The sequence below is a fragment of the Prosopis cineraria genome, unplaced genomic scaffold (genome assembly GCF_029017545.1).
Source record: "Prosopis cineraria cultivar Desert tree isolate PC_DT_omini unplaced genomic scaffold, ASM2901754v1 PC10, whole genome shotgun sequence".
Taxonomy (NCBI): domain Eukaryota; kingdom Viridiplantae; phylum Streptophyta; class Magnoliopsida; order Fabales; family Fabaceae; genus Prosopis; species Prosopis cineraria.
Genome location: NW_026555341.1, coordinates 15,525,625 through 15,549,749, shown reverse-complemented (window position 1 = coordinate 15,549,749; position 24,125 = coordinate 15,525,625). Strand labels below are relative to the sequence as shown.

General features: G+C 32.7%; 1 protein-coding gene across 1 annotated transcript; it reads right to left on the bottom strand.

Moving 5' to 3' along the window:
• Window positions 1-16,606: 16,606 nt before the first annotated feature.
• On the bottom strand, window positions 16,607-20,459 carry LOC129322449 (uncharacterized). Its single transcript, XM_054968770.1, has 2 exons — window positions 19,861-20,459; window positions 16,607-16,673 (listed from the first exon to the last, which is right to left on the bottom strand). The coding sequence occupies exons 1-2, from the start codon at window positions 20,457-20,459 to the stop codon at window positions 16,607-16,609; spliced, it is 666 nt and encodes a 221-aa protein (XP_054824745.1).
• Between the last annotated feature and the right edge of the window lie 3,666 nt (window positions 20,460-24,125).

The window sequence follows — 24,125 nt, the reverse complement described above, 5'->3', positions numbered from 1 at the left end:
AGACCATGCTCTCCCTCCCCCGTGCCTCTCTCTTCTAGATCTGACTTCACAATACCATGCTCTTTCCCTCTCTCTTCTAAACTCTAGGAGGTGGAAGATTGATAGGTAAGCTTTTGATATCGTTGAGGTACATGTGCAAGAGTTTACTCTAAATACAGGACAATGATTTCTCTTTTATTATCTAAACTATCCACCTTTTCTAGGTACAGAAAAAGTTAAACCATTTCTTACAATTTTTCCTCCTTCAAGCAACACCTCTGCTATCACCTACTTACAATATAATATAAGATTAAGGTGCAAAAATACCCATCAAGTGATCAACCAAGAGTGTCCAATAGCGTAAAGTGAAAAAAGGACAAAAATATTTATAATGTTACCAAAGTTGGCGCAAAAGTGACCAAATTGTTAGCATGCCCTAATGCCATTAGTTTCTGGTGTTAAATACTAACTGTATTTGCCACGTATTAATTTTTGTTGATGTGAACTATAAAAAATAGCAAAAATAGCCACGAAGTCATCGGTCAGGTGTATCTAGTAGCTTAAAGTGAGAAGAAGGGTAGAAATACCCATAATGTTTTTTAGTAGGTGTAATAGTGACCTATCATGCCCTAAAAATAAATGGTGACTGGCACGCGATATGAACCTTATCACACATCCCTTAAGCCCTAAATTGAGAAATCTTTCTATTTTTAAAGCATAGTTGAATTTACACTAAAAATTATGACTTAATAAAACTCATTATAATAAAAGTTTCAATATTTTTGTTAAAATTTTGGCAAAACCTCCTCAATAAATAAAACCTTCCAAAAAATTCTACAACACTCTATCTTACACAAAATATAATATCAATCAAGAGCTCAACTTCTTCCAGCTAGCAAATAGCATATATCAAAATAGAATTCTAATTATAGGCTACATGGAACATCTAACCTTACTTCCAAAATAAAGTCTATGAATTCAAATATTTACATCAAAGGCAGATAGTGTTAAACAAAATTTCACCCAGAACAGTTTGTATGCCCTTCAAAAGTCAGTAATAGGTTCAACATCTGATAATAAATTTGAGACCAAAATAAATTTCTAGTGAATAGCATCCTAATAATAAATAATTAAATATGTACAAAAAGAAAGTTTAACATGATTATATGTGCTAGAAATAACAATTTTCACAAACAAATATTTAATAAACTTCTTCATAAAAGGACTTTATGTAACTTTAAATAAATTCTTGATTCATTAAAGTATCATATCAAACGTCATTATCATGTAATTTCAATAAAGCAAATAATTGTATCAAATAAATATAAATATGTCATTAATTAAAATCAATGAAAAATAGATCCATTACATAATTAAAAACTCATAATTATAGGGACTTATCAGAACAAGTAACAAACATGGACACATAGTCCACGAGGGTAAATAACCAAATACGGCTTATGCCATGAAAACAAACGTGAACACACAATCCACGAGGGTAAGTAACCAAACGCAGCTTGAACTATGAAACAAACGTGAACACACATTCCACAAGAGTAATGCTAACCAAACGCGGCTCAGAGCCATGAAATCAAACACAAGTGTTAGACCCACAAACAATAAATGTGAGTGTGATGCTCACGAAAGTTAAACTAGCTAGTCATAACCATGGCTCACTAAGGGTTAATGGAACTGTTATTAGCAACCAGTGTTCTATAATAAGTTCCTTTTAAATCCAATTTCAAACATGTAAGAAAATCATCAGTAATAAATAAAGTTTTCATTTTCAAAGTTGAACTCATATGAATCATTTTCTGTACCCATTCAATATTCGATAGAATGAAATCTCATAATTGAAGTCCAAATTTGTATTTATTTATTAATTAAAATTTCAAAACTAATAAAAGTAATTTTACAAAATAAAGAAGTTTAATAAACAAACTACTCAATAACCACATCGTTGTTATTAAGACAATTTTTATAAAAAAATTTACTATTTTAGTAAAGGAAATCTTTATTGAAAAATTAGTTGGGATGCTATTCACTTATCAAAAATTTTTCAAAGTATGAGGTCCTCTTCTTACCACATTAATCGATTTCTTCTCCTTCCAAACTTCCTATAAAACATATTAGGGTCTTAATAAAATTCCAACAATGCTCAAAAACTCTCTTCCTACATTAACACATCCTCTATTTACACACACACACACACATGTATATTTATATAATAACTATAAATTTAGACCTTTGGAACTAAGATTTACACAAAAGTTTCTTCATGGACAAAACTAATTTCCCAATCCACTCAAGAACTTTGCAACATTCAAACCGCACTATCATCGTCCTCTTTTTATTACTACAAGTTTCAACTTAAATCAAGCTTTTCCTCCATATCCCAACATATATAGTCACATACAACAGCAATAAAGGGGAAGAAAATTCTTGTGACTTCCATCATAAACTCACACACTTAATCACAAAAGATCATCAAGAAAGAGAGTTCAAAGTCCCTAATCACTACAGCAACAATCTCTCTAACTCATACACACATACAAAACCGAGGAAGAAAGAGATTTAAAAATCCTTACCTTTGATCAATAATAATGAAAACTAAGAGGATACGTTGCTGCTCGAACAAGGAAAGAGGAAGAAAGAGATCCTCATGCATGTACAACAGCTAGCAGAATAGAGATTAAAGAGCATTGTGAAACAAGGGACTAGGAGAAATCATGTATTGGATCTCCAGCGATGGCAAACGACATTTCAGCTCATAAATACGCCAGCAATGTTGAAGGCAATGGAGGAAGGAAGGGGAAGGCAAAAGAAATCAAGAATTTCAGTTCCTCTCACTCGAGCACTGGTAACATATCAAAGAAAGAGAAATGGGAAAGGAGCATTCAACAATGAGAAAACAAGGGAGAGAGGTTTAGGCATCACCATTGCATAAAAAGAAGACCATTGGAGGAGCAAGGGAGTGAATGAACTTGTGATTTCGGGCCTTTATAATAGTAGATTCATAGCGAACACTGACATCAGCGATGAATTGAACGACCTAGCTCTTCACTCATACACTTCATAGACACAGAAAGGAAATCAATGGAGAAGAACAAAGTACTAAGACTCTTGACTTTGTCTCTAGCTCACACTTATACCAACGATGGCAAGGAAGAATGCGAAAAGAATAGAGGGAGAGAAGGGGCAATCTCTCTAGGCTGTGGAATTTTCAAAGAAAGAGAAAGGAAAATAAAAGAGGCGGCGCATGTGTATCTGACTGAGAGAGGAATATAAATTTAAACTTTAGGAAATTGCAAAAATTACAAAAGAGAGCCCAACATTTCCTCTATTAACATGAAAGACATAGGCCCTTTGGTAATTTTCCCACAATTTTAAACTAAATAAAATTAATATATTTCTAAAAAAATTTAAAATTTAAACCTTCAAGTAAGCTATTAATATAAATTCTACTAACTCACCCTTTTCCATTTGTCAAAAATAAATTTAAATAAAATATAAATTAGGAGAACATTTTTTATTAATTTAAAATTTATGGTCATTACATGACCAATCCATCAAATTCCTTAAATGTTGACCCTTTAGCTAACACTTAAATAAAAGCTAACCTTTTTTTCGCTGATTGGACAAAAAGTATTTCCAAGTGAAATTCTATGGAGGTTGATTGGTCATTATATGAATATCATATGGAAAAATATCATTTTGATAGAACAAGTTAAATCACTTGTTTCTTTGCAAATGCTAGAAGCCATTTGAGGATTTTGAACCTCATTGTGAATAAAATCACTTAAGGTTATGCCAATGTTCTTAAGGTGGGTGGCGTAAGAGATGTGCATAGTCATAAAGTCGTTACATGCAAAGACAACCTCCTTAATAAAGTGCTTGAATTCTTTGCAATAAGCAACAACCTCTTCACTCTCAATCTTTGATTGTATGCAACCTATCTCACTATATTGAATTTTAGGTTTTGTATACAAGAAAAGTGAGTGGGGGGAGAGAGAAGGAGGGGGTGGGATAAGGGGTGATGGAAAGAAATCACATGGTATGAATTTTGACAAATTGGTCACTATTGCACCTAATAAAGTAACGTTATTGATACCCCTTCCTTTTTCTCACTTTAGACTATTGGATGCTCTTAGCCGACTACTTCATGGGTATTTTTTACCCATTTTAGTCCACATAACCAAAAAATGATGCATGGTAAGCACGAAAACTAACAATATTAGAGAAGTTAATGATTTAATCACTTGTGTACTAACTTTGATAAGGTTATGGATATTTTTACCCATTTTAAGCTTCTAAATGGTCCTGATTGACTACTTGATGGGTATTTTTGCACCTTAACCCAATATCAAAAAAAGATGAACTAACCTTCTCAACATCTTACATCTTTTAAAACATAATTATTCATCAATCCACTTGGAACTAGCTCCACTTGCCACTTTACTACATGAGGTTTTGAATTGTTTGAATCAGCTAAGGAATAGTTAATATTTAATAAGTACCATTTAACCTTCTTATGTACATCTATGGGATAGATATTGTCATTCTAGAAATTCATTATGTTCCTACAATCCCAAATTGCCTAGACTAGCAACAGAATTTCTTTCAACTGATATAGCCAAATGAAGCTTTATTAATCCAAGATATGTAATAACCCATGAATTTTAAGTAAAATTTTAAATATATATATATATATATATATAACAATGAGTTTTAATTGTATTTGTATTAATTTTAAAACTATTTTACCAAAAAGAAATGTTGGTCTAGTAGGAGTACAATGACCTTAAGTTTTAAATTAAATAATTTCTCTCCCAATTAATGTTCATTTTAATTATTTTAGTTTTATGACAAATGAGGAGTAGTTGCCTGGTTGAATTTATATTAGTTATTTATATAGAGGTCTAGAGTTTTAACCTTACTTAAATCAAATATATTAGTTTTATTTTTTTTATGGGGAAACTATTGAATGTGCCATTACCTCTTGTTATAAAAACATTATTATAATAATAAAATCTAATGTGATCTTTTTCTGTAATTTTTCCCATAAGCTTTATATTTTATTTTCTCTTCTTCTTCTCTTTCATTCAGCTGACTTCATAGAGAGCTGAGAGGGAGAGGATCTTGATTGTTCTTTACTACCTTTCTCCTATTCCCCATCACACTTTCCCTCTCCCATCGTTGTCAACTCGTCCGCCACTCTCCTCTCAATTCATGTTCATCGACTACAATGGCTTAGGTCACTAGATTCTCTATTCTTCCTCCTTTGTTCATATCGCTCTTCCCTCTGCTCTCCATCACTGACTATTCTTTCTTTTGCCCTATTGGAGTCATGTAGCAAGTTCTTTTATTTTGTGTTGTGGAAGCAGGTTCATGGGTGCGAAATGTCTAATCTGTTGGTCTTTATACTTTCCCCTATAACTTTACTACGCTTCTTCTTCTTCGTCCTAGTTTAAGTGCCACCGTCAAATGTGTGTAGCTGTGAGAAGTATAGAATCTTTCTTTTTCTCTATTGCTCTACTGATGAGTAAATCTCACCTCTTGTTTTCCCTTATTTAATTCTCTTTATTTATCATTAATAGTTGAAGATGTAAATGTTTATTTTTGGACTTATTGTTGTGCGTGACTGAGGTAGTAGTTGAGATTTAGTTAAGCTGAAACTTGTATTTAGGATTATATTGTTGATAGATAACTTCACCTATATTTGTGTTGGATTACTTTAAGTGGAGGTGATTAAAGTTAATTTTCTTCAGTTTAAATGGGTTGCGTACAAAGAATGAGGTTGGAAAGTTTGGATAGTTTAAATATTGATGATAAAAATGTTGGAAAGGAAAATTGAAAGGAAAGAATCTTAGTATTTTAGTTAGGTATGGGTGCCACCAAGGTGTTTGATGATATCACTACTACAAAATAGACTTTTCACGTCGCATTTTTAAGCCTTTTCATGTCACAACTAAAGGGGACATCATACTAGGCGACCTAAAATAATGGCTTATCCATGTCAAAAATATCTATGATGTGAAAAAGAATAAACCACATCCCTTTTAATACTAAGAGAAATAGTTCCTACATAATTCACATCCCCATTTTACTAGATAAAGACATGGTTTTCATATAAACCACATCCCCACTTATAAGATTTGGACATGGTCCATAAACAAACCATGTCCCCCTCTAGTAAGGGAGACATGGTTTCCTATTTTGAAGTATGTAAGAGAGAAACCACATCCCTCATTAATAAGGGGGAAGTAGTTTCTTTGAAAAATCATGTCCCTATCTATAAAGAGGGACGTGATTTGTCATTCCAAGTAGCCATCCAAAAAGGAACCATGCCCCTCAACAATAATGGGGAAGTGGTATCTTTGAGAAAACACATCCCCCTCTATAATGGGGGATGTGGTTTGTTCTGTATTATGTTCTTCTTTTAATAATGTGACATGGTTTTTGTAATTTTTTTAGTATATAATTTGTATTTGCTTGACAACTAAAAATAGAATTTGTCAAAGTATGCCACAGAAATAGCCAATTCATACAACAAAAGTCCAGCAAATAGAAACTCATTTACAGCCATTCATAAACTATGACAACAAAATATACCAAATGCATTAGAACAACAAAACTATTGTCACCTATTCAAGTGTCAATATTTACAGCCAAATTCCAACAAACTACTTAAACATATTAAGATTTATATCCTTCTATCTAACTTAATGGACAAACTATAAAATCACTATTTAAATAGCTCTTAAAGAAGATAACTTGCTAAATTGTTTTGAATGTCAGTTATGTCTTCACTAGTATAAGGGTACTCATTGTCAAAAAGCTATAAATTTTTATCAGATGTTCATTAGATATCCAAATTCTAAAGCTTCATGAAACTAATATTATTAAAATAAATAATAATGTAACTTACCATGTGTAAATTTTCATTAGTTTCAAATTAAATAATCTCATACATATAATAAATAATATAATATCCACACTCTGTACTCCCTATCTGGTGATGACACTGAAAATTAAGAATCGAATGATAAGTATAAACAAAAATATATATATACAAAAAAGTTGTAGATAAAAAGTATTGAATTGAAATCACTTACGTTTGAAAAAATTCAAGTCGGTGAGGGATTTTTTTGAGATATATTTTTTACTGGGCAGTGCTTTCTCTCGGTCATATAATATATCTTCAATGCTCTATCATAAAATTTAAATAAAATATAAAGTATTAAAATAAAATAAATATCTAATATTTATAAAAATAATCTTAACTTATGTGTTGAATATAGTTTTAGTTTCAACACTCAGTTGCTTGCCCATGAAACAAAACTAATAGATCTAGTGCAAATATGGGCATATAACACAAAAGGATCAATGGTAACTACAAAGAGACAAAAGAAATCAGTACATGAAAGCATAAAAAAATTATCAAACTATATATATATAAATGAATATAAAGGAACTTGCCCTTCAAGAATTAGGGCCAGATAATGTAACATCCTGAATTCTTAATCCTAAATTTAGAGGTTAATCAAGCATGAAGAGGAAATTAAAGTGGGATTAGAGATTTGATGATTAACTAGTTTTTTGACTTGTTTGTGTGTTATATGAATAGATATGGGTGATAAAATTACGTTTCAGGTCGAAGTAAGTGCTTGTGGTGAGAATAAATCTCACTGTGCCACGCGCTGTGGCTTATACTGCATGCGTCGTGGCACATAGACTAGAATTTGCCTTCATAAGTTGTGAAATTTTAAAAATTTCAAAGGAGAGAATTTGAGAAACACATGAAATAGAGAGAGGAGAAGGGCTGAGGAGCTAGGTTAAGTCATTTTAAAGTGGTGAAAGGTGATTCAGATTGATAACTTGCCAGGTAAGCTACATATAACTTTTACTTTCCATTCTACACAAATTTCTCTAAAAATAAGTTATAGAAAAATTGAATCGGTGGAACTTAAAGGGTTTTATTCTTGCCCAATAGCAATAAAAAGGTTCTCGAAAGTTAAATTAGAGCATTATGATTGGTTTAGAGCTGAACGGTAGAACTTTAAACCCAGGGGCTTAATTTTAGACTTTAGAGAGAGAAAATTAGGGCAAAAATCTATCTTGAGTGAAATAAGATCAATCGAGATGATGTAAAGTAGTAATTGGGTAGTTATGGACTTAGAATGGATAAATAGAAAAGAGTTTACGAATGAATATAGCCCTAAATATTAAAAATGAGTTTTTGGTCAAAATGGACCAAATGACTAAAATGTGCCAAATGTGTTCAGATTGGCATATTGGATGCATGAGTAGAGAAAGGAAGCTTGAGATAAGCTTTTGTGATAGTGAAAATCTACGGGTAACCTTTCTAATAATAGAAGGGTTGAGATAACCGAATAATTTTTTTTGTTTGACTGTTTATTATAACTATATGCTAGTATACTATGTAATGCATGAAATGGTTTTGAATTGAGCACGTTTTGTAGAATTGAGTGATTGTATGTGTTAAACGACTTTTAGTTGAAATGAGCATTGAAATTGTGCTTTGTAATGTAAAGTGTTATGTAAATATAATATGCAAGAAAGTGTTAAATGATAAAAGGGAACCTTAAATGGTTCAAGAAAGTATGATTTAGGTGATGGGAGTTCACCCAAGAGTATAAGAGATGATAAAGACCATATGGTAAGGTTTCCTTAGTACCTTGTTAGGATACAATGTTGGAAATAATTCTCCTTAGTCCTTAAAAGTTGTGGTGTTGGAGAAGATCTCCTTAGTGCCTATTAAGGTAATGTGTTGGAGATAAGAGATTCCTTAGTATCTTTATGATATGGGTTGTAGTCAACAACACCCCATTATATGTATTGGGGGAAAACTATAGTCCATATTATGTGTTAGAACATTTTTGACAGGGCGATTCAACCACTGCAAGTGAGCTCAAGACTAATGAGAGTGTATATTAGTTTGAGATGAGCCTATGGTCTCAAGTCAGGGTGATTTAGAGGTTTGGTTAGTAGAGATCATGCTAGTATTTTATGTAATATGATGAAATATCTTGAGATAACACGAAATCCTTTGGGATTGATGAAAAGTTAAAAATGAAATGAGATATGTGATGTAAATACTACTTATGAGATTTTAATGATATATTATGTTTACTTTCATATTGTTGCATGTGATAGTCAATAGGATTAAGTTATTCTGTTACTGTGATTTTTATCTCACCCCCGTGGTTGCATGTTTATAGGACCTAGAAGTGATCAAGCTAAGGGAAGAGAGTCTAGACCGACTTGAGTTATGAAGCTGTGTACTCTGAGGTTGTGTAATGAACTGAACTGAAAGATTGTATATACAAGTGCATATGAGCTTTCATAGGGTTTTATGCATGTATTGAATTAATTTTTTATGAAGTCTAGCCCGATTGATTGTGTATGTGATGAAATAAAATAAAAAGGGGCTATGACTTGGAGTATATGTGAAAAATGGTTGTTTGTGTTAGTGAATCTTAAGCCAAGGGAAAAATTATGATGAAATAAGTAATTTGGGGGCTAAGATTGTATTATTCATATGATTACATATATATATATATATATATAAGTGGAGAAATAGCCAAGTGAGCTAAGTTATGTCAAGAAATGGCATAATATGTCAAATTAGTAAATTGTGGAAATTGGCCATAGAGGGATCAATTTTTGATATATGAGTATGATTGTCATTAATTGTGATCAATCAGGTATATTAGATCCTTTTAGACTTGATTCAAGACCTAGTGTGGTCTAATGAGAGTAAAAGATTGATTTGAGCGCTTGGGTGCACTCAAATTGCAGAAAAAAGTGACTTTTTACACCCAGGTGTCTAAATTTTGATTGGACTATTGATCATATCTAAACCTATCTCATTAGTTAGTATATAAGCTAAGCTTCATGTGGGTGCTTGAATTACTCCGATCGGATGTCGTATGAGAAATTAGCGCACGCCAGAAATTTGTCATTTTTATTGTAAAAATGACAGTAGAAATTCGGACAGGCGTGCCATAGCACATGGTGACATATGCCGCGGTGCACGACATAGACAGGGTGAGTATGTGGCTCTATGCCACATGCCACAATGCACTGATTGTTCGCCATGGCTCACGTACCAAGTTTCAGTTCTATTTGTGTGCCGAAATGCATGCAATTGAAATAGGAATGCTGGTGGGTTATGTCCACTATGTAATTGAGATGCGTATGGTTTACTTCCACTGTGTTTTCCTCTAATTGTGCTCTAAACTAATTAATTTTATAAAATAAGTCTTTAACCGAAGATTTTAAAATAAAATTTGATTATTGTAAATGATGTGAAAATGGTAACACCGTAATCTTCTTCTATATTAAGTGAATATAGAAGGAGGTCACAGATAACATGGCAATTTTGTTTCTAAAATAGTATTGCCCATGTATCTCATCCTATCAATGATATCATTGTGAGTAGATGTCAAAGAAGCTGGAACCAAAAATCCAAATGGATCTTTCTGTGGTCCAGTGCAAAGATTACTGAGAAACCTATTAATAGATGGATATAAAAATTATTGCATATAAATTAAAATAAGTGAAAATAAGATAGAATAAAGGTAATAAAATTACAAGATAGATAACATAGCCTATGAGATATCTAACTCCCTCATCAATAAAAATTCCAAAATTTCTTTCTTGTCCATCGCAAAAGGATATGACTTGTCTATACCCACAATTACTTTAGGCATTGCTAAATTAATAGGCTTTGTCATTTCCTTAAAAAATTTATGTAATTGTAACAGAACAGAGTAGTCTTCAGCAATAGCAAAATCCTAATGAAATATGAAATGAATAAAAGTTATATAAGTAATCAAAAGAGAAAATTAAAGAATAATGAAGAGTTTTTCTACTATCAGAATTGTCATCTTTGTATCAACAAGTCTTTAAGGCCATAAAGTGAATTGTCCCAATGCTTTACCTAATTTTTTAACCTTATCAGTAGGGAATGGCACATTCATATTTGGGTCAAGGACAACCTCAATTGTCACCTTTAGTTGATCATCTGAAATACTCATGTTATGGATTGTTTCTGTGAGCATATATAGCCATGCTAAACCAACAATCTGCTTCCAATGATTATCCAAATAAAGAAGACAAACTTGTTCCTCTTCTACTAAGGGACTAAAGGCATGTAGTGCTATCTCTAGTGGATTATAACTATCTTTGGTGCTTTGAAGCACGGGAGAAGTCTGGAGAAATAAGTAAACATAATGAAAGAAAATAAAATAAAATAAACAAAATTGAATATTAAACTAATTAAAAGTAATGAAAACCTTAGGTTCCTGCCACCCAGTTCCCTGCCTAGTGTCTTGTATGGTTCTTATGTTGGTGACCATAGATCTAACCTCTTGAAGAATCTGCTTATAGAGCAACAAATTATCCTGCTCATACTTTCGAGCACATTCATATCTAACCTTGCATTATAATTAAATATATAGAAATAAATAAATGAAACAAATATATGAATATAAAGAATCAATTAATTCAATGTTTTACCAATTAATTCTTACTTTATTCATTCTCCCAAATTCTTTCACAATGATCATCTCTAATTTCATATTTATCATCAACTAAATGTACTTCAGTTGATCTAGGTAGATTTGTAGTAAAAGACAGGGTTTCATCAAGGTTAAAAGTAGAGTCATCATCCTCCACATCAATAGTTTGTTTTTTGCCTTGTAGTACAATAGAACGCTGTTTATTCATTAGATCAATGACATAAAAATCTTGTTTTACGTTACTTGTTAACATGAAGGGCTCCTCTTTAAAACCAAGCCTCTTGAGATCAACTAAAATAAACCCAAATTTCTTATCTACTTCAATAGCATTAAAGTAAACTCACTTACATTTGAAAATAGGTACTTTGAATTTAGTGTAATTCACCTTCCATATCTCATCAACCACTCCGTAATAGTATGTGCAAGCCAATAATGGGTTATTATCTTTTGAACTAGAAAAAAAGCTGGGCTTTAGCTTCTACCGTTACCCCATTATTTTACATGGTACTTTTATCATCTTGGGCTTCTGTATAGAAGGAATATCCATTTATATCATACCCACCCCAACACACAACCTTAAAATGAGGTCTCTCAGCTAACCATATTATTGTATCAAACACATTAGTCGTATTGTGGTTATTAGCCAGCTACATTTCATTCTTCCTTGGGTATTTGTCTTTCAACAACTTTTTATAAGCATCTAAATAAGGTTGAACTTCTTTCATGTTATTCAAGATGTATAGATGTGCTTGCAAGACTTCTTCATGAGACATACACTTTACTCTGACCCCCTATGTTCCCTTACCAGCAAGTCTTGTCCCTTCATGCCAAGTTTAAGGGACTCCAACAGCCTTCAATCCTTTTAGATATGTAGTATAAAATTCAACAGCTTGCTTCTTTTGCTACATATCTTTCAATAATTGATGCTTCAGGCTTGTATGAGTTCTTAGAATACCCTTTTAGGATTTCCATGTATTGTTCAAATAGGTACATCCATCTAAGATAAATATGATCATAAAGTCTTACTTCTCTAAGAAAATGAATTATTAAATGCACCATAATGTCAAAAAATGCTGGAGCAAAGTGCATGTCTAATTAACATAAAATAATATAACCCTCATTTTCTAATTCATCCAACTTGTCAAGATCTATGACTTTGCTGCATATGGCATTGATGTAATGACCCTCAATTTTAGATTAAAAAAATTCTCCCAATAGATATTTTATTTAAATAAATTTTATAATAAGTACAATTGGTAGTTTAGAGGAACTTATGATAAAAATTTTCCTAAGAATCCAAAGTTTAAATTTTTCTGAGTAAAAGTTTAGTTTTAAAATTGTAGAAAAATCTTGTGTCCTTTCTTGTAAATTTTTTTTGTGCCTCTTATTGTGATTTTCTTGTGCTCTTTTTGTAATTTTTCCTATTGCTTCTTTTGGTCTGAATCAGTTCTTTCACGTGGATAAAAAAAGAAAAAAATAGAGCATCTCAATTTTTCTTCTCACTGCCCTCTCTAGATCCTCATATAGTTGGTTCATCTCTTTAAATCTTACCAACATTCTTAGCTCGCTATCAACAGTGAATTCATGTTGCTACTGTTACTTGTCTATTATCATTTTTGTTACTATTGTTTGCCCACCATAGTGAAGCCGAGCTACTGCTTCTCTTTCCCTATCATCGGCTGTTCATTCATTATGTGCTTTCAATGATTTGTTCATCTCTGTTGTGTGGAGTGGCTGACAATCTCTTCCCTATTTCTGCTCTATTTATCGTGGATGAAGGTGTGTGCTTGCATGCTCAGTTTTGTTTTATTTTTTTCCATTTTCCTTAGCTATTGAAAAGTTCGTGTATGCGTGTGTATATGGTAGATCGATGATGTTGTTTACTAGTTGGATTTTGGTCTCCTTTCCTTCTCATGCATATAGAAGCCTGAAGCTCTTCTTTATTCCTTCTTTGCTACCATTCTTGCTTTTTGTTTAGGTTGGCTTCCATGTGTATGTACATGTGCATGTGCATGTTTAGCTTCACCTATTATTATTTCTCAAGTGCTAAATGTCTTGTGAATGTACATGTAAGCTCAAATCCTTTGCTTTCTTGGCCATGATAGCTAGTCTTCTTCCTTATCATTCGAGCTGCAGAACAAAGCATTTTTTTTATCTTTTCCTTTTCAGCGTTGAATACATGATGGTTCTAAGCTATCATCACTGCACCTAAGGTTGAGGCAAATCATTAATCCTCTCTTCTCCCTCTTTGAGTGCAACAACAGCTATGAAACAATCACTTCCTTTCCCCAATTGCGTGATGTGGTCCTATTTTTTCTTCTTGGTGTTTTACCTTCAGCTAGGATTGAAGTGTTGCTTTGGTTGGGAGCTAGAAATCTTTCAATTATGTTGAGTTGAAATATAATTAATAATAAAATAAAAATAAATTGAAGTTTAGAAGTTGTTGGAATTTCTTGGTTATTTATTTCATAATTTTGTCAATAATAAATGCATGCCCTCAAGGTAATTGTAAAAATGTATGAGAGAAGAATTTGGTGAATTATAGTTCGTTAATCTTCCATATTATAGCTTAAAGGAGTAAATGTAAGCTTTAGTTCAAGTTATTAATTGAAAATTTTTAAAATTACCAAAGTAAGGAAAAATGATTATATAGGATGCTTGTTTATTTATTTATTTTAGTCTAGAGGAAGTTTAAGAATGATTGATATAATTTATAGTGATTTATGAGTGAATAGGGTCATAAGAAAGTATGAGGATAAAGAGTTGTCAAATGATTTGACTGACTCAAGTATACTTAAAATGTAATTAGTTATAGTTCTGTTAGTATCGATTAGATTGAATGTTGATACCCATTAAGTGCTTGGAAGATTATTTGATGAATGATTTTAGAATTTTGACTCATTTGTCAAGACATTAAGGGCTTCATTAGAATAGAGGTCAAAAGTTAAGAAAAGCAAGTTTTAGTATCCTTAGGAAATACTCAGGTAAGTGGATAGCGTCCCAAATAATTTTCCAATCAAATTTATCTTTGCTAAAATATTAGATTTTTATGTAAATCATTTTAATAATAACAATGTGATTATTGTTTATTTTGACACTAAAATTACTTTATTTTGTGAAAATCTTTATCAGATTTGATAATTTTAGTTGATCAATAAATACAAGTTTGGATTTTGATTATGAGATTTCATGCTATCAAATATTGAATTGATACAAAGAATTATTTATGCGAGTTCGACTTTGAAGATGAAAACTTTATATATTACTGGTGATTTCCTCGCATGATTGAAAATAGATTTGAAAGGAACTTTATATAGAATACTAGTTGCTAATGGTAGTTTCGTTAGCCCATTGTGCGCCATGGTCAATGACTAGCTAGTTTGATTTTCGTGAGCTTTGTTCTCATGTTTGTTCTCATGATTGAAAATAGATTTGAAAGGAACTTTATACAGAATACTAGTTGGTAATGGTAGTTTCGTTAGCCCATTGTGCGCCATGGTCAATGACTAGCTAGTTTGATTTTCGTGAGCTTTGTTCTCATGTTTGTTATTCACGGGTCTCGTACTCACATTTGTTTCGTGGCTTCAAACCGTGTTTGGTTAACATTACCCTCGTAAAATGTGTGTCCACATTTTTTTGTAGTTTTAGCTGCATTTGATTACTTACTCTCGTAGATTGTGTGTACATGTTTGTTTTTGTGGCATAAGCTGCATTTGGTTATTTACCCTCATGGACTGTGTGTCCACATTTGTTAATTGTACTGATAAGTTCCTATAATTTTAAATCTAATTATTTGGAGATTTTATTTTTCATTGGTTTTTATTTAGTAATTTGTTTATAAATATTTATTTCACTTATGTGCTTTTTTGAAATCAAGTGATATTAACAATTGCTATGATAATTCAATGGTATAAGATTTTATTTACAATTTTATAGAGCCATTTTATGATGAAGTTTATTAAATTTTTTATATGAAAATTGTTGTCTCTTAATTTACATAATTATTTCAAACTTTTCTTTTTATTCATGTTAAATTATTTATTGTTGAGGCGTTATTCACTGAAAAATATTTTTGGTCCCAGATACCTTAGTTGATGTTAATACTTATACTAATCTTGAAAACTTTTATGCGTGCTGAGGGGAGAGTTGATAGAAGTCCCTCCTTAAGATGTAATGATAATTTATGTGTATTTCATTCTAGAAAATATGGCTAAGTGTTCCATGATTATAGCTAGGGTTTCTATTTAATACACACACACACATGTTACTTACTGGCTGGGAGGAGTTGAGCTCTTAATTGATATAAGATTTTTGTGAAATTTTTGTATTGTAGAATTTTCGAGAGATCTTACTTATAGGGGAGGTTTTGTTAAAATTTCTATAAAATGTTAAAGATTTGTTATAATGATTAGTATCAATATAGATCTGATTATATTTTAGAAATGGAATTAACTTACGTTTTGAGGCTTACGAGAATGTGTGGCACCGTTCACACCTCGTGCCAATCACCCTCTATTTTTGGAGCGTAACAATTAAAGAATATACACAATCTAGTTATCGTGCGTCTCATATCATCTTTCATAATCCCTCAAATAGCCACTGGTAAAAGTTATTGCATTAATACATGACAGTCATGAGACTTCATGCCTAGTAACTTCAAATCACTCATTGAGACAAGTCTTCTAACATTAGAAGAATACCCTTGTGGTACTTTAATAGCATGCAAACATTCACATAAACTTCTTTTCTCCTCTTTAGATAATGTGTGCACTGCTGGGGTAAATAAGCTTTCTTCCCTTCTTTTTATTATGCATGTAAGCATTTTCTTATTCCCATTTCAGCTAAATCTAGTTTGGCATTTATTTCAGCCTTAGTCTTCCCACTAATGTACAAAAGTATACCAATAAGACTATTACACATATTTTTCTCCACATCCATCACATCAAGACTACGCCTCACATCTAAACTCCGCCAATATGGAAGATAAAAAAAAAGGATCTCTTTTTCCATATATTCTTCTCACTTCCATTCCTTTTATTTTTATTAAAAATGACATTGATTCCTTGCACACGTTGATAGACTTAGTCTCCAGTTAAGGCCTTTGGAGCCATTTCATACTCCTGTGAGCCATTAAAAGCCTTCTTCAACCTACAATAAGGATAGTACCAATCAAGAAGTCTTCAATGACCAAGGTAGACAATTTTTCTTCCATGCTTAAGTTGGTGATAGTATGTGCCTTCTTCACATATAGGACATGCATTATGGCCTTTAATACTATATCCTAATAAGTTTTCATATGCTGGAAAGTCATGTATTGTTGTAAAAATCATGGCACACAACTTGAAGTGTTCTTGCTTGTAAGCATTAAATAGATCTACACCTTCCTCCCACAGCATTTTCAAGTCCTCAATCAAAGACTCCAAGTAGATATTAATATTATTTCCTGGCTGGTTTAGTCCTGAAATCATCACAGACAATGTTATGTACTTGCGCTTCATATACAACCAAGAAGGTAGATTATAAATAACTAATAAAACTAGCCATATACTGTGTGTGCTACTAAGATTTCCATATAGGATGTGTCACACCCCAACACTTAAAGGTATGATCGGCATGGAATATAAGGTGAGCTCATATTCTATAAGCCTCAATTAATGACAATTTAGCTAAAATCTCAATATATGTAAGTTATATTCATTAATAATAAAGTTAGAAAAGTCTAAATGTTTTGTAAAAATTTCGGCAGAGTCTCCCCTATAGTTTGACCCTCCCAAAATTTTCACAACAATAACAAAACCTGTCAGCCTAACCAATAAGGAGATTATTTCCATTTTAGCAATTTACATCATAACAAAAGAGATTAATGCCTAATCATAAGGTACATGGAGCACTAACTTATAATTTACAAAATGCAAAATGAAATTTCACCAAAAAGAATAGTCACCATGTGCTTCCTTTTTCCATAAAAATAAGAAGGCCTTCAATGGTCAGCTGGAGGCGCAGGATTAACTATACTATTTGAGATCAAAAATTTACCAGTGAGTAGCGTTCTAATTAAAATTGTAGTAAAGAAATATGAAGATCATAAATAATAAATTTAACTTCAATGCCTTAATGAAATAATGAATTGTCCTTAACTAAAATAGATAACAATCTTAATTTTTTTTTATTTTTTTAAGATGATCGTGAAATTAGTCAATGCTAGTGAAGTCACACATATATGTTTAAAATAAAAATCCCACTACTCTTAAAATATAAAAATATTTAATAATGGTGCAATTTGTCAATGCTAGTGAAGTCACACATAAATGTTTAAAGTAAAAATCCCACTACTCAAAATATAAAAATATTTAATAATGGTGCAATTTGATAAAAAGGCTTTTAGAGAATAAATAGAAAACTGAAAATGTTAACAAAAATTTAGGAGGGCTTTATCAAAACGAATAACAAGCATGGACACACAATTCACGAGGGTAAATCACCTATCAAGTATGATTGAAAGCCATGTAATAAGCGCAGCAAGAGCCACGAATTAAGCAAAGGCATAAAGCCCACAAAAACAAGCGTGAGTACAATGCTCACGAATAACTATCCCTCTGTTCCACGTGCGTTAGCCTGCGCATGGGGCTAGTATCTCCCAGAAGCACCCTACTAGCTAGGTGTACCATGGGGCGCCAAGGGCTAATGAAATTGCCGTTAGCATTCAGCATTATGAATTCAGTCCCCTTCAATAAACTTTAACATGTATGAAGTAAGAGAAAATTTCAAAATTTTCTTCTCTCTTCTTCTTTTTCCATTTTCAAATAATGATCAATTATTATTATTATTATTACTTCATCAATACTTGTCAACTATATAAACTACCAACAAAATCAACACCTTCGCTTTAATAAAATGATTATTAGGAAAATAGGATAAATGAGAATAATTGTACAATTTATAAAAGATAATTGCTAAAATTCTAAATAGGGAGATTTTTGTAAACACTTTCCTAAGAATTTATTTAGAACGCTACCCACTCACCTAAGAGTTTCTCAATTTTTAAAGCTCGATCACTCTAACCTCTCACCTTAATTCCAATAACACCATTAGATTCCTAGCAAGTAAATCAAAAATCTTAAAATTGCTTATCAAATTGGCAACTTGACCTTGATCCAACCATATAAACAATTTCAATATGCTTTCTAAACACATTTCTTCATTGGAAATAGATTACTCAAGACTAACAAAGAAAATTATCCAGCAGCACTAATGTAGAGAAAGGTTTACACCATATAGAAGGAAGAAAAATTAATCCTAGGCTAAACTTCCGATCCCAGTGTAACATTTTAGTCCTAATGACAATTAGAGTAAAAGAAGGAGGGAATGATTCAATGGTTCTGCATAGTGTAATGAGAGAGAAAGAACACAATATCTCACCTCAACAAGGCTTAGTGGCAGTAAGTCTGATGCAGCCACTGAACGACGTCAAAGCAAAAAAAGCTAGGGGTTTAAATCTGTCAACACATGAGGAGGAAGAAGCTAGGATTCCAATCAACAGTAAAAGAAGCAGCAACTACCTACACCTATATTGAACTTCGTCGATAGGGAAGGAAGAAAAGAGGAAAAAAAATAGCCACCGTGCATACCTAAATTCAGCACAAAATAGAGCAAGAGAATGAGGAAGGTATGCCTTTCCACTGTGACTAACAAACAATGGCCGAGGAGAAGAGGAAGGTGGCAACTAAGACAGTAAACTGCTGACAGACTCTCGTGGACACGAAACAGCACGATATAGTGGGAGAAAATCAGCAACTCCGTTTAAACGTGACTAACAACAAGGATGAGAAGGTAAGGTGATATGAAGCAACAACAGCCATAAAATGGTCAGTTAACAGTGAGTTAAGTGTGTTGATAAGGGTTAAAGGAATGGACTGACTTAAATGATCTAGAAGAGTGTAGGAAGGCGGTCAGAAAATGAATCAAGGAGCTATGTTTTTCTCCACACAAAGGAACCAAAATCAGAACATAAAGAGCATGGGAAAATTTACAAAAAGGAGCACAAGGAAATTACAATAAAAGGCATAAGAAAATTACAATAAGGAACACAAAATTTTCTTATAATTTAAAAGCAAGGTTTTTCTTTAAAAAGTTTAATCCTTGCACAAATTCTAACAGATTTTTTTCCTATAAATGCCCCCTTTTTATTTCTATGAAACTTATTTAAATAAAAATATTTTAAAAAAATTTGTTTGACTTAAAATTTAGGGTCATCACATTCTTCCCCCTTAAGAAATTCGGTCCCTTGAATTTGAAAAGAGTTTACTTACCTTAATTTTAGAATAAATGTGGATACATGTCTCGCATTTCACTCTCTACTTCCCAAGTGGCTTCTTTAATAGAATGATTACGCCATAATACTTTCATAGAAGCGATCTCCTTCGATCTTAGTTTCTTTATTTGCCTTTCAAGAATGGCTACTGGAACTTCCTCATAGGTTAGATCTTCATTTATTTGGACTTTTTGAGTTTCAACCACATGAGAAGGATCATACAAATATTTCCGCAGCATTGATATATGAAACACGGGATGAATGCCAACCAACTTTGGAGGCAATGCAAAACGATAAGCAATAGCATCCACTCTTTCCAGTATTTCAAATGGACCAATATACCTCAAGCTAAGTTTACCTTTCTTCCCAAACCTCATAATACCTTTCATAAGTGATATTTTCAAGAAAACTTTATATCCCACCATAAATTCTAACTCTCTATAATAACAATCTGCATAAGACTTTTGTCTACTTTGAGCTATTAACAATCTCTGTTTGATAACTTGCACCTTTTCTTTAGTATCTTGCACAAAATCCAGTCCCAAAATTTTAGCATCCCCAACTTCAAACCAACCGATCAGAGATCTACACTTCTTACCATATAAGGCCTCAAATGGTGCCATTTGTATACTCGCTTGATAACTATTGTTATATGCAAATTCCATTAATGTTAAATGCTAATCCCAACTTCCTACAAAGTCTAAGACACAAGATCTCAACATATCTTCAAGGATTTGAATTGTCCTCTTAGATTGACCATCTGTTTGTGGATGAAATGTAGTGCTAAGATCTAGTCTAGTTTCTAATGCTTCTTGAAATGATCGCCAAAACTGTGATGTAAATTGTGGTCCTCTATCAAAAATTATAGATACTAGAAATCTATGTAAATGTACAATTTGATTGACATAAATTCGAGCATAATCACTGGCAGAATATGTCGTCTTGACTGGAATGAAATGTGTAGATTTGGTCAATCTATTGACAATGACCTAAATAGAATTATACTTCTTAGTGGTTCGAGGTAAACCTGTAACAAAGTCCATTATAACATTTTCTATTTCCATTCTAAAATTTCCAGTCATTGAAGTAGCCTGCTGGCTTTTGATGTTCTGCTTTAACTTGTTGACATACAAGACATCGTGAAACAAAGTCTACTACATCACCTTTCATTCCATCCCACCAATACAATTGCCTTAAATCTTGATACATCTTTGTTGACCCTGGGTGGATTGTATATGCAGAATGATAAGCTTCTTTCAAAATACGTTTTCTCAATTCTTCAACTTGTAGAACACAAATCTTATTGTCACGCCTTAAAATTCCCTCCTGGTCAATAATGAACTTAGTATTTTCCCCCTTCTTAACTAGTTCCATTAATTTATCAAGTTTTGGATCCGAATTTTGAGTAGCTTTAATTTGATCAATTAAAGAAAAACGGGCTTGCATGTGTGCCAAAAATACCCCCATTTTAGCAATTTCCAATTCCATCTTGCTCAAGTGTATGAATTTCTTACATTAAAGGTCTCCTTACAGCAATTACATGTGCCAAGCTACCCATAGACTTTCTGCTTAGGGCATCAGCTACAACATTCGGCTTACCAGAATGATATCGAATAATGTAGTTGTAGTCTTTAAGTAATTCCATCCATCTTCTTTGCCTAAGATTGAGATCTTTTTGCTCAAAGATATATTTAAGACTCTTATGATCAAAAAAAAATTTCACACATTTCTCCATACAAATAACGTCGCCAAATCTTTAAAGCAAAAACAACTGCTGCCATTTCTAAATCGTGAGTTGGGTAATTTTGTTCATATTTCTTAAGTTTCCTAGATGCATATGCAATTACTCTTCTATTTTGCATCAAAACACAACCAAGGCCAACTCGAGAAGCATCACAATAAACTACATATCTACCTATCCCTAATGGCAAGCTTAACACCGATACAGACGTTAAACAATCTTTTAGCTTCTAGAAGCTTTCCTCACATTCATCACTCCATACAAACTTCACATTTTTCTAAGTCAATCTAGTCAATGGTGTAGCTATTCTAGAAAAGTCTTTAACAAAATGACAATAATAACCAGCCAGACCTAAGAAGCTCTAAATCTCAATAACCGAAGTAAGCCGTGGCCAATTTTGAACTACTTTAACCTTGCTTAGATCTACCTGTATACCATCTTTAGACACAATATGGCCTAAAAAGGTAACTTGATTAAGCTAAAATTTACATTTAGAAAATTTTTCATAAAGATGATGCTCCCTCAATGTCTGCAATACTAATTGCAAGTATTTTTCATGTTCTTCTGCACTCCTTGAATAGACCAAAATATCATCAATGAAAACAATTACAAACTTATCCAAAAACGATCTAAATACCCAATTCATCAAATCCATGAATGCATTCGGTGCATTTGTCAACCTAAAAGACATTACCAAAAACTCATAATGACCATATCAAGTTCTAAATGCTATTTTTGGAATGTCCTCTTTCTTAATTTTTAAATGGTGATACCTGAATGTAAGTCAATCTTTGAGAAACACTGAGCTCCTGCCAATTGGTTAAAGAGATCATTAATACGAGGCAACGGATATTTATTCTTTATAGTTACCTTGGTAAGCTGCCGATAATCAATACAAAGTCTTAATGACCTATCCTTCTTTTTCACAAAGAGGACCGGTGCTCCTTAAGGAGAAGTACTAGGACGAATGAATCCCTTGTCCAAAAACTCTTGCAGTTGACCTTTCAATTCTTTTAGTCAGATGGTGCCATTCTATAAAGGGGGATTGAAACTGGTTGAGTGCCCGAAATCACATCAATAGAGAATTCAATTTGCCTATCTAAGGGTAATCCAGGTAACTCATCTGAAAAAACATCAGGAAATTCTCTAACTATTGGAATTTGTGTTATACTAGAAAATGGTTTCTCAACATCCCTTACCAAGGCTAAGTATCCTTGACAACCTTTCATTAAAAGCTGTTGGGCTTTCAGGGTTGAAATTAAACCAGTCGATCTATCAATTTGATTCCCTTACAAAATAAAAGGAGTTTCTCCAGGAATTTCAAATCTTACGACTTTCAAGTGGCAATCAACAGTAGCATGACAAGAAGTTAATCAGTCCATGCCCAAAATTATATCAAAATCAATCATGTCTAATATCATTAAGTCAACTAAGGTTTCTCTATCCTCAAGAGATACTTCACATGCTTTGTATCCCTGCTTAACAAAAAAACTTCTCCTACTGGAGTAGAAACCATAAAAGGGTTATCAAGTTTGATGGGTTCTTTACCCAACTTCTTTGCAAAATACACAGAAACATATAAATGGGTTAAACCGGGATCAATTAATGCATATGCACTTTTAGAACATACAGAAATAATACCTGTCACCACATCATTTGAAGCTCGAGCATCTTGTCGGGTTATAGCATAAACACATGTTTGTCCTTGTCCTAAAGATTTTCCTCGTTTCCCAGATGCTTTTTCAGACATACCTCTTCCAGCGATAGTAGAAGGTACTCCTACAGAAGTAGTCGAGTGTGGAGGTGGTCGAACAGATCCCTGGCTAGACCGTAATTGAATAAGAGGACAATTTCTTCTTAGATGACCAATCTGTCCATACTCATAACAAGCACCAGATGCCTTGTAACAAGGTCCAGAATGAAAATTCCCACAAGTGGCACAAAGAGTTCTAGCATAGCTCAGTTGAATCGAAGCTAGTTAAGATTACTGTCTAGGACTCCCAATATTGTGTCTGGACATTAGAATACTCGTATAAAGGGCATAAGATCTAGACATCTGCTGCTTTCTATGAGAATAGAATTTCCCTTGAAATTTATCACTCTTGGAAGAAGAACCTTGGAATCTCAATTCATCTTCTCTCTTACGTTTTTTTAAAACTGTCTTATTTTCTTGATGCTTCAACTCAATCCTAAGAGCAGCATCCATGGCCTGTAAATAGTTGGTAAAGAGCTCCATCATCACAGAAACTAGATCATGTATCTCCTGAGGTAAACCATGAACAAATCTATGGATCCTCTCTTTCTCTGAAGGTACTATGTGAGGAGCAAAAGAAGAAAGCTCTACAAATTTTCGATCATACTCCGATACGAACCCAGTACATTTCAAATTTAAGAATTCTTCAATCTTAACATCTCTCTTACTTTGTGGAAGATAAAGTTGAAGGAATACATTCTTGAATTCTTCCTATGATAAAGATGGTACTCTTTTATCCTTAACACCTGGAATAGTTTTAATCCATTCCTTGACCACCCCACTATACAAGAAACA

Coding starts and splice junctions, on each gene's coding strand:
- LOC129322449 (XM_054968770.1), bottom strand. CDS start 20,459: ATGGCACCATTTGAGGCCTTATATGGTAAGAAGTGTAGATCTCTGATC. Junction 16,674..19,860: donor GAGAGTGAAATGCGAGACAT/GTATCCACATTT, acceptor TCCTTATTGTAG/GTTGAAGAAGGCTTTTAATG.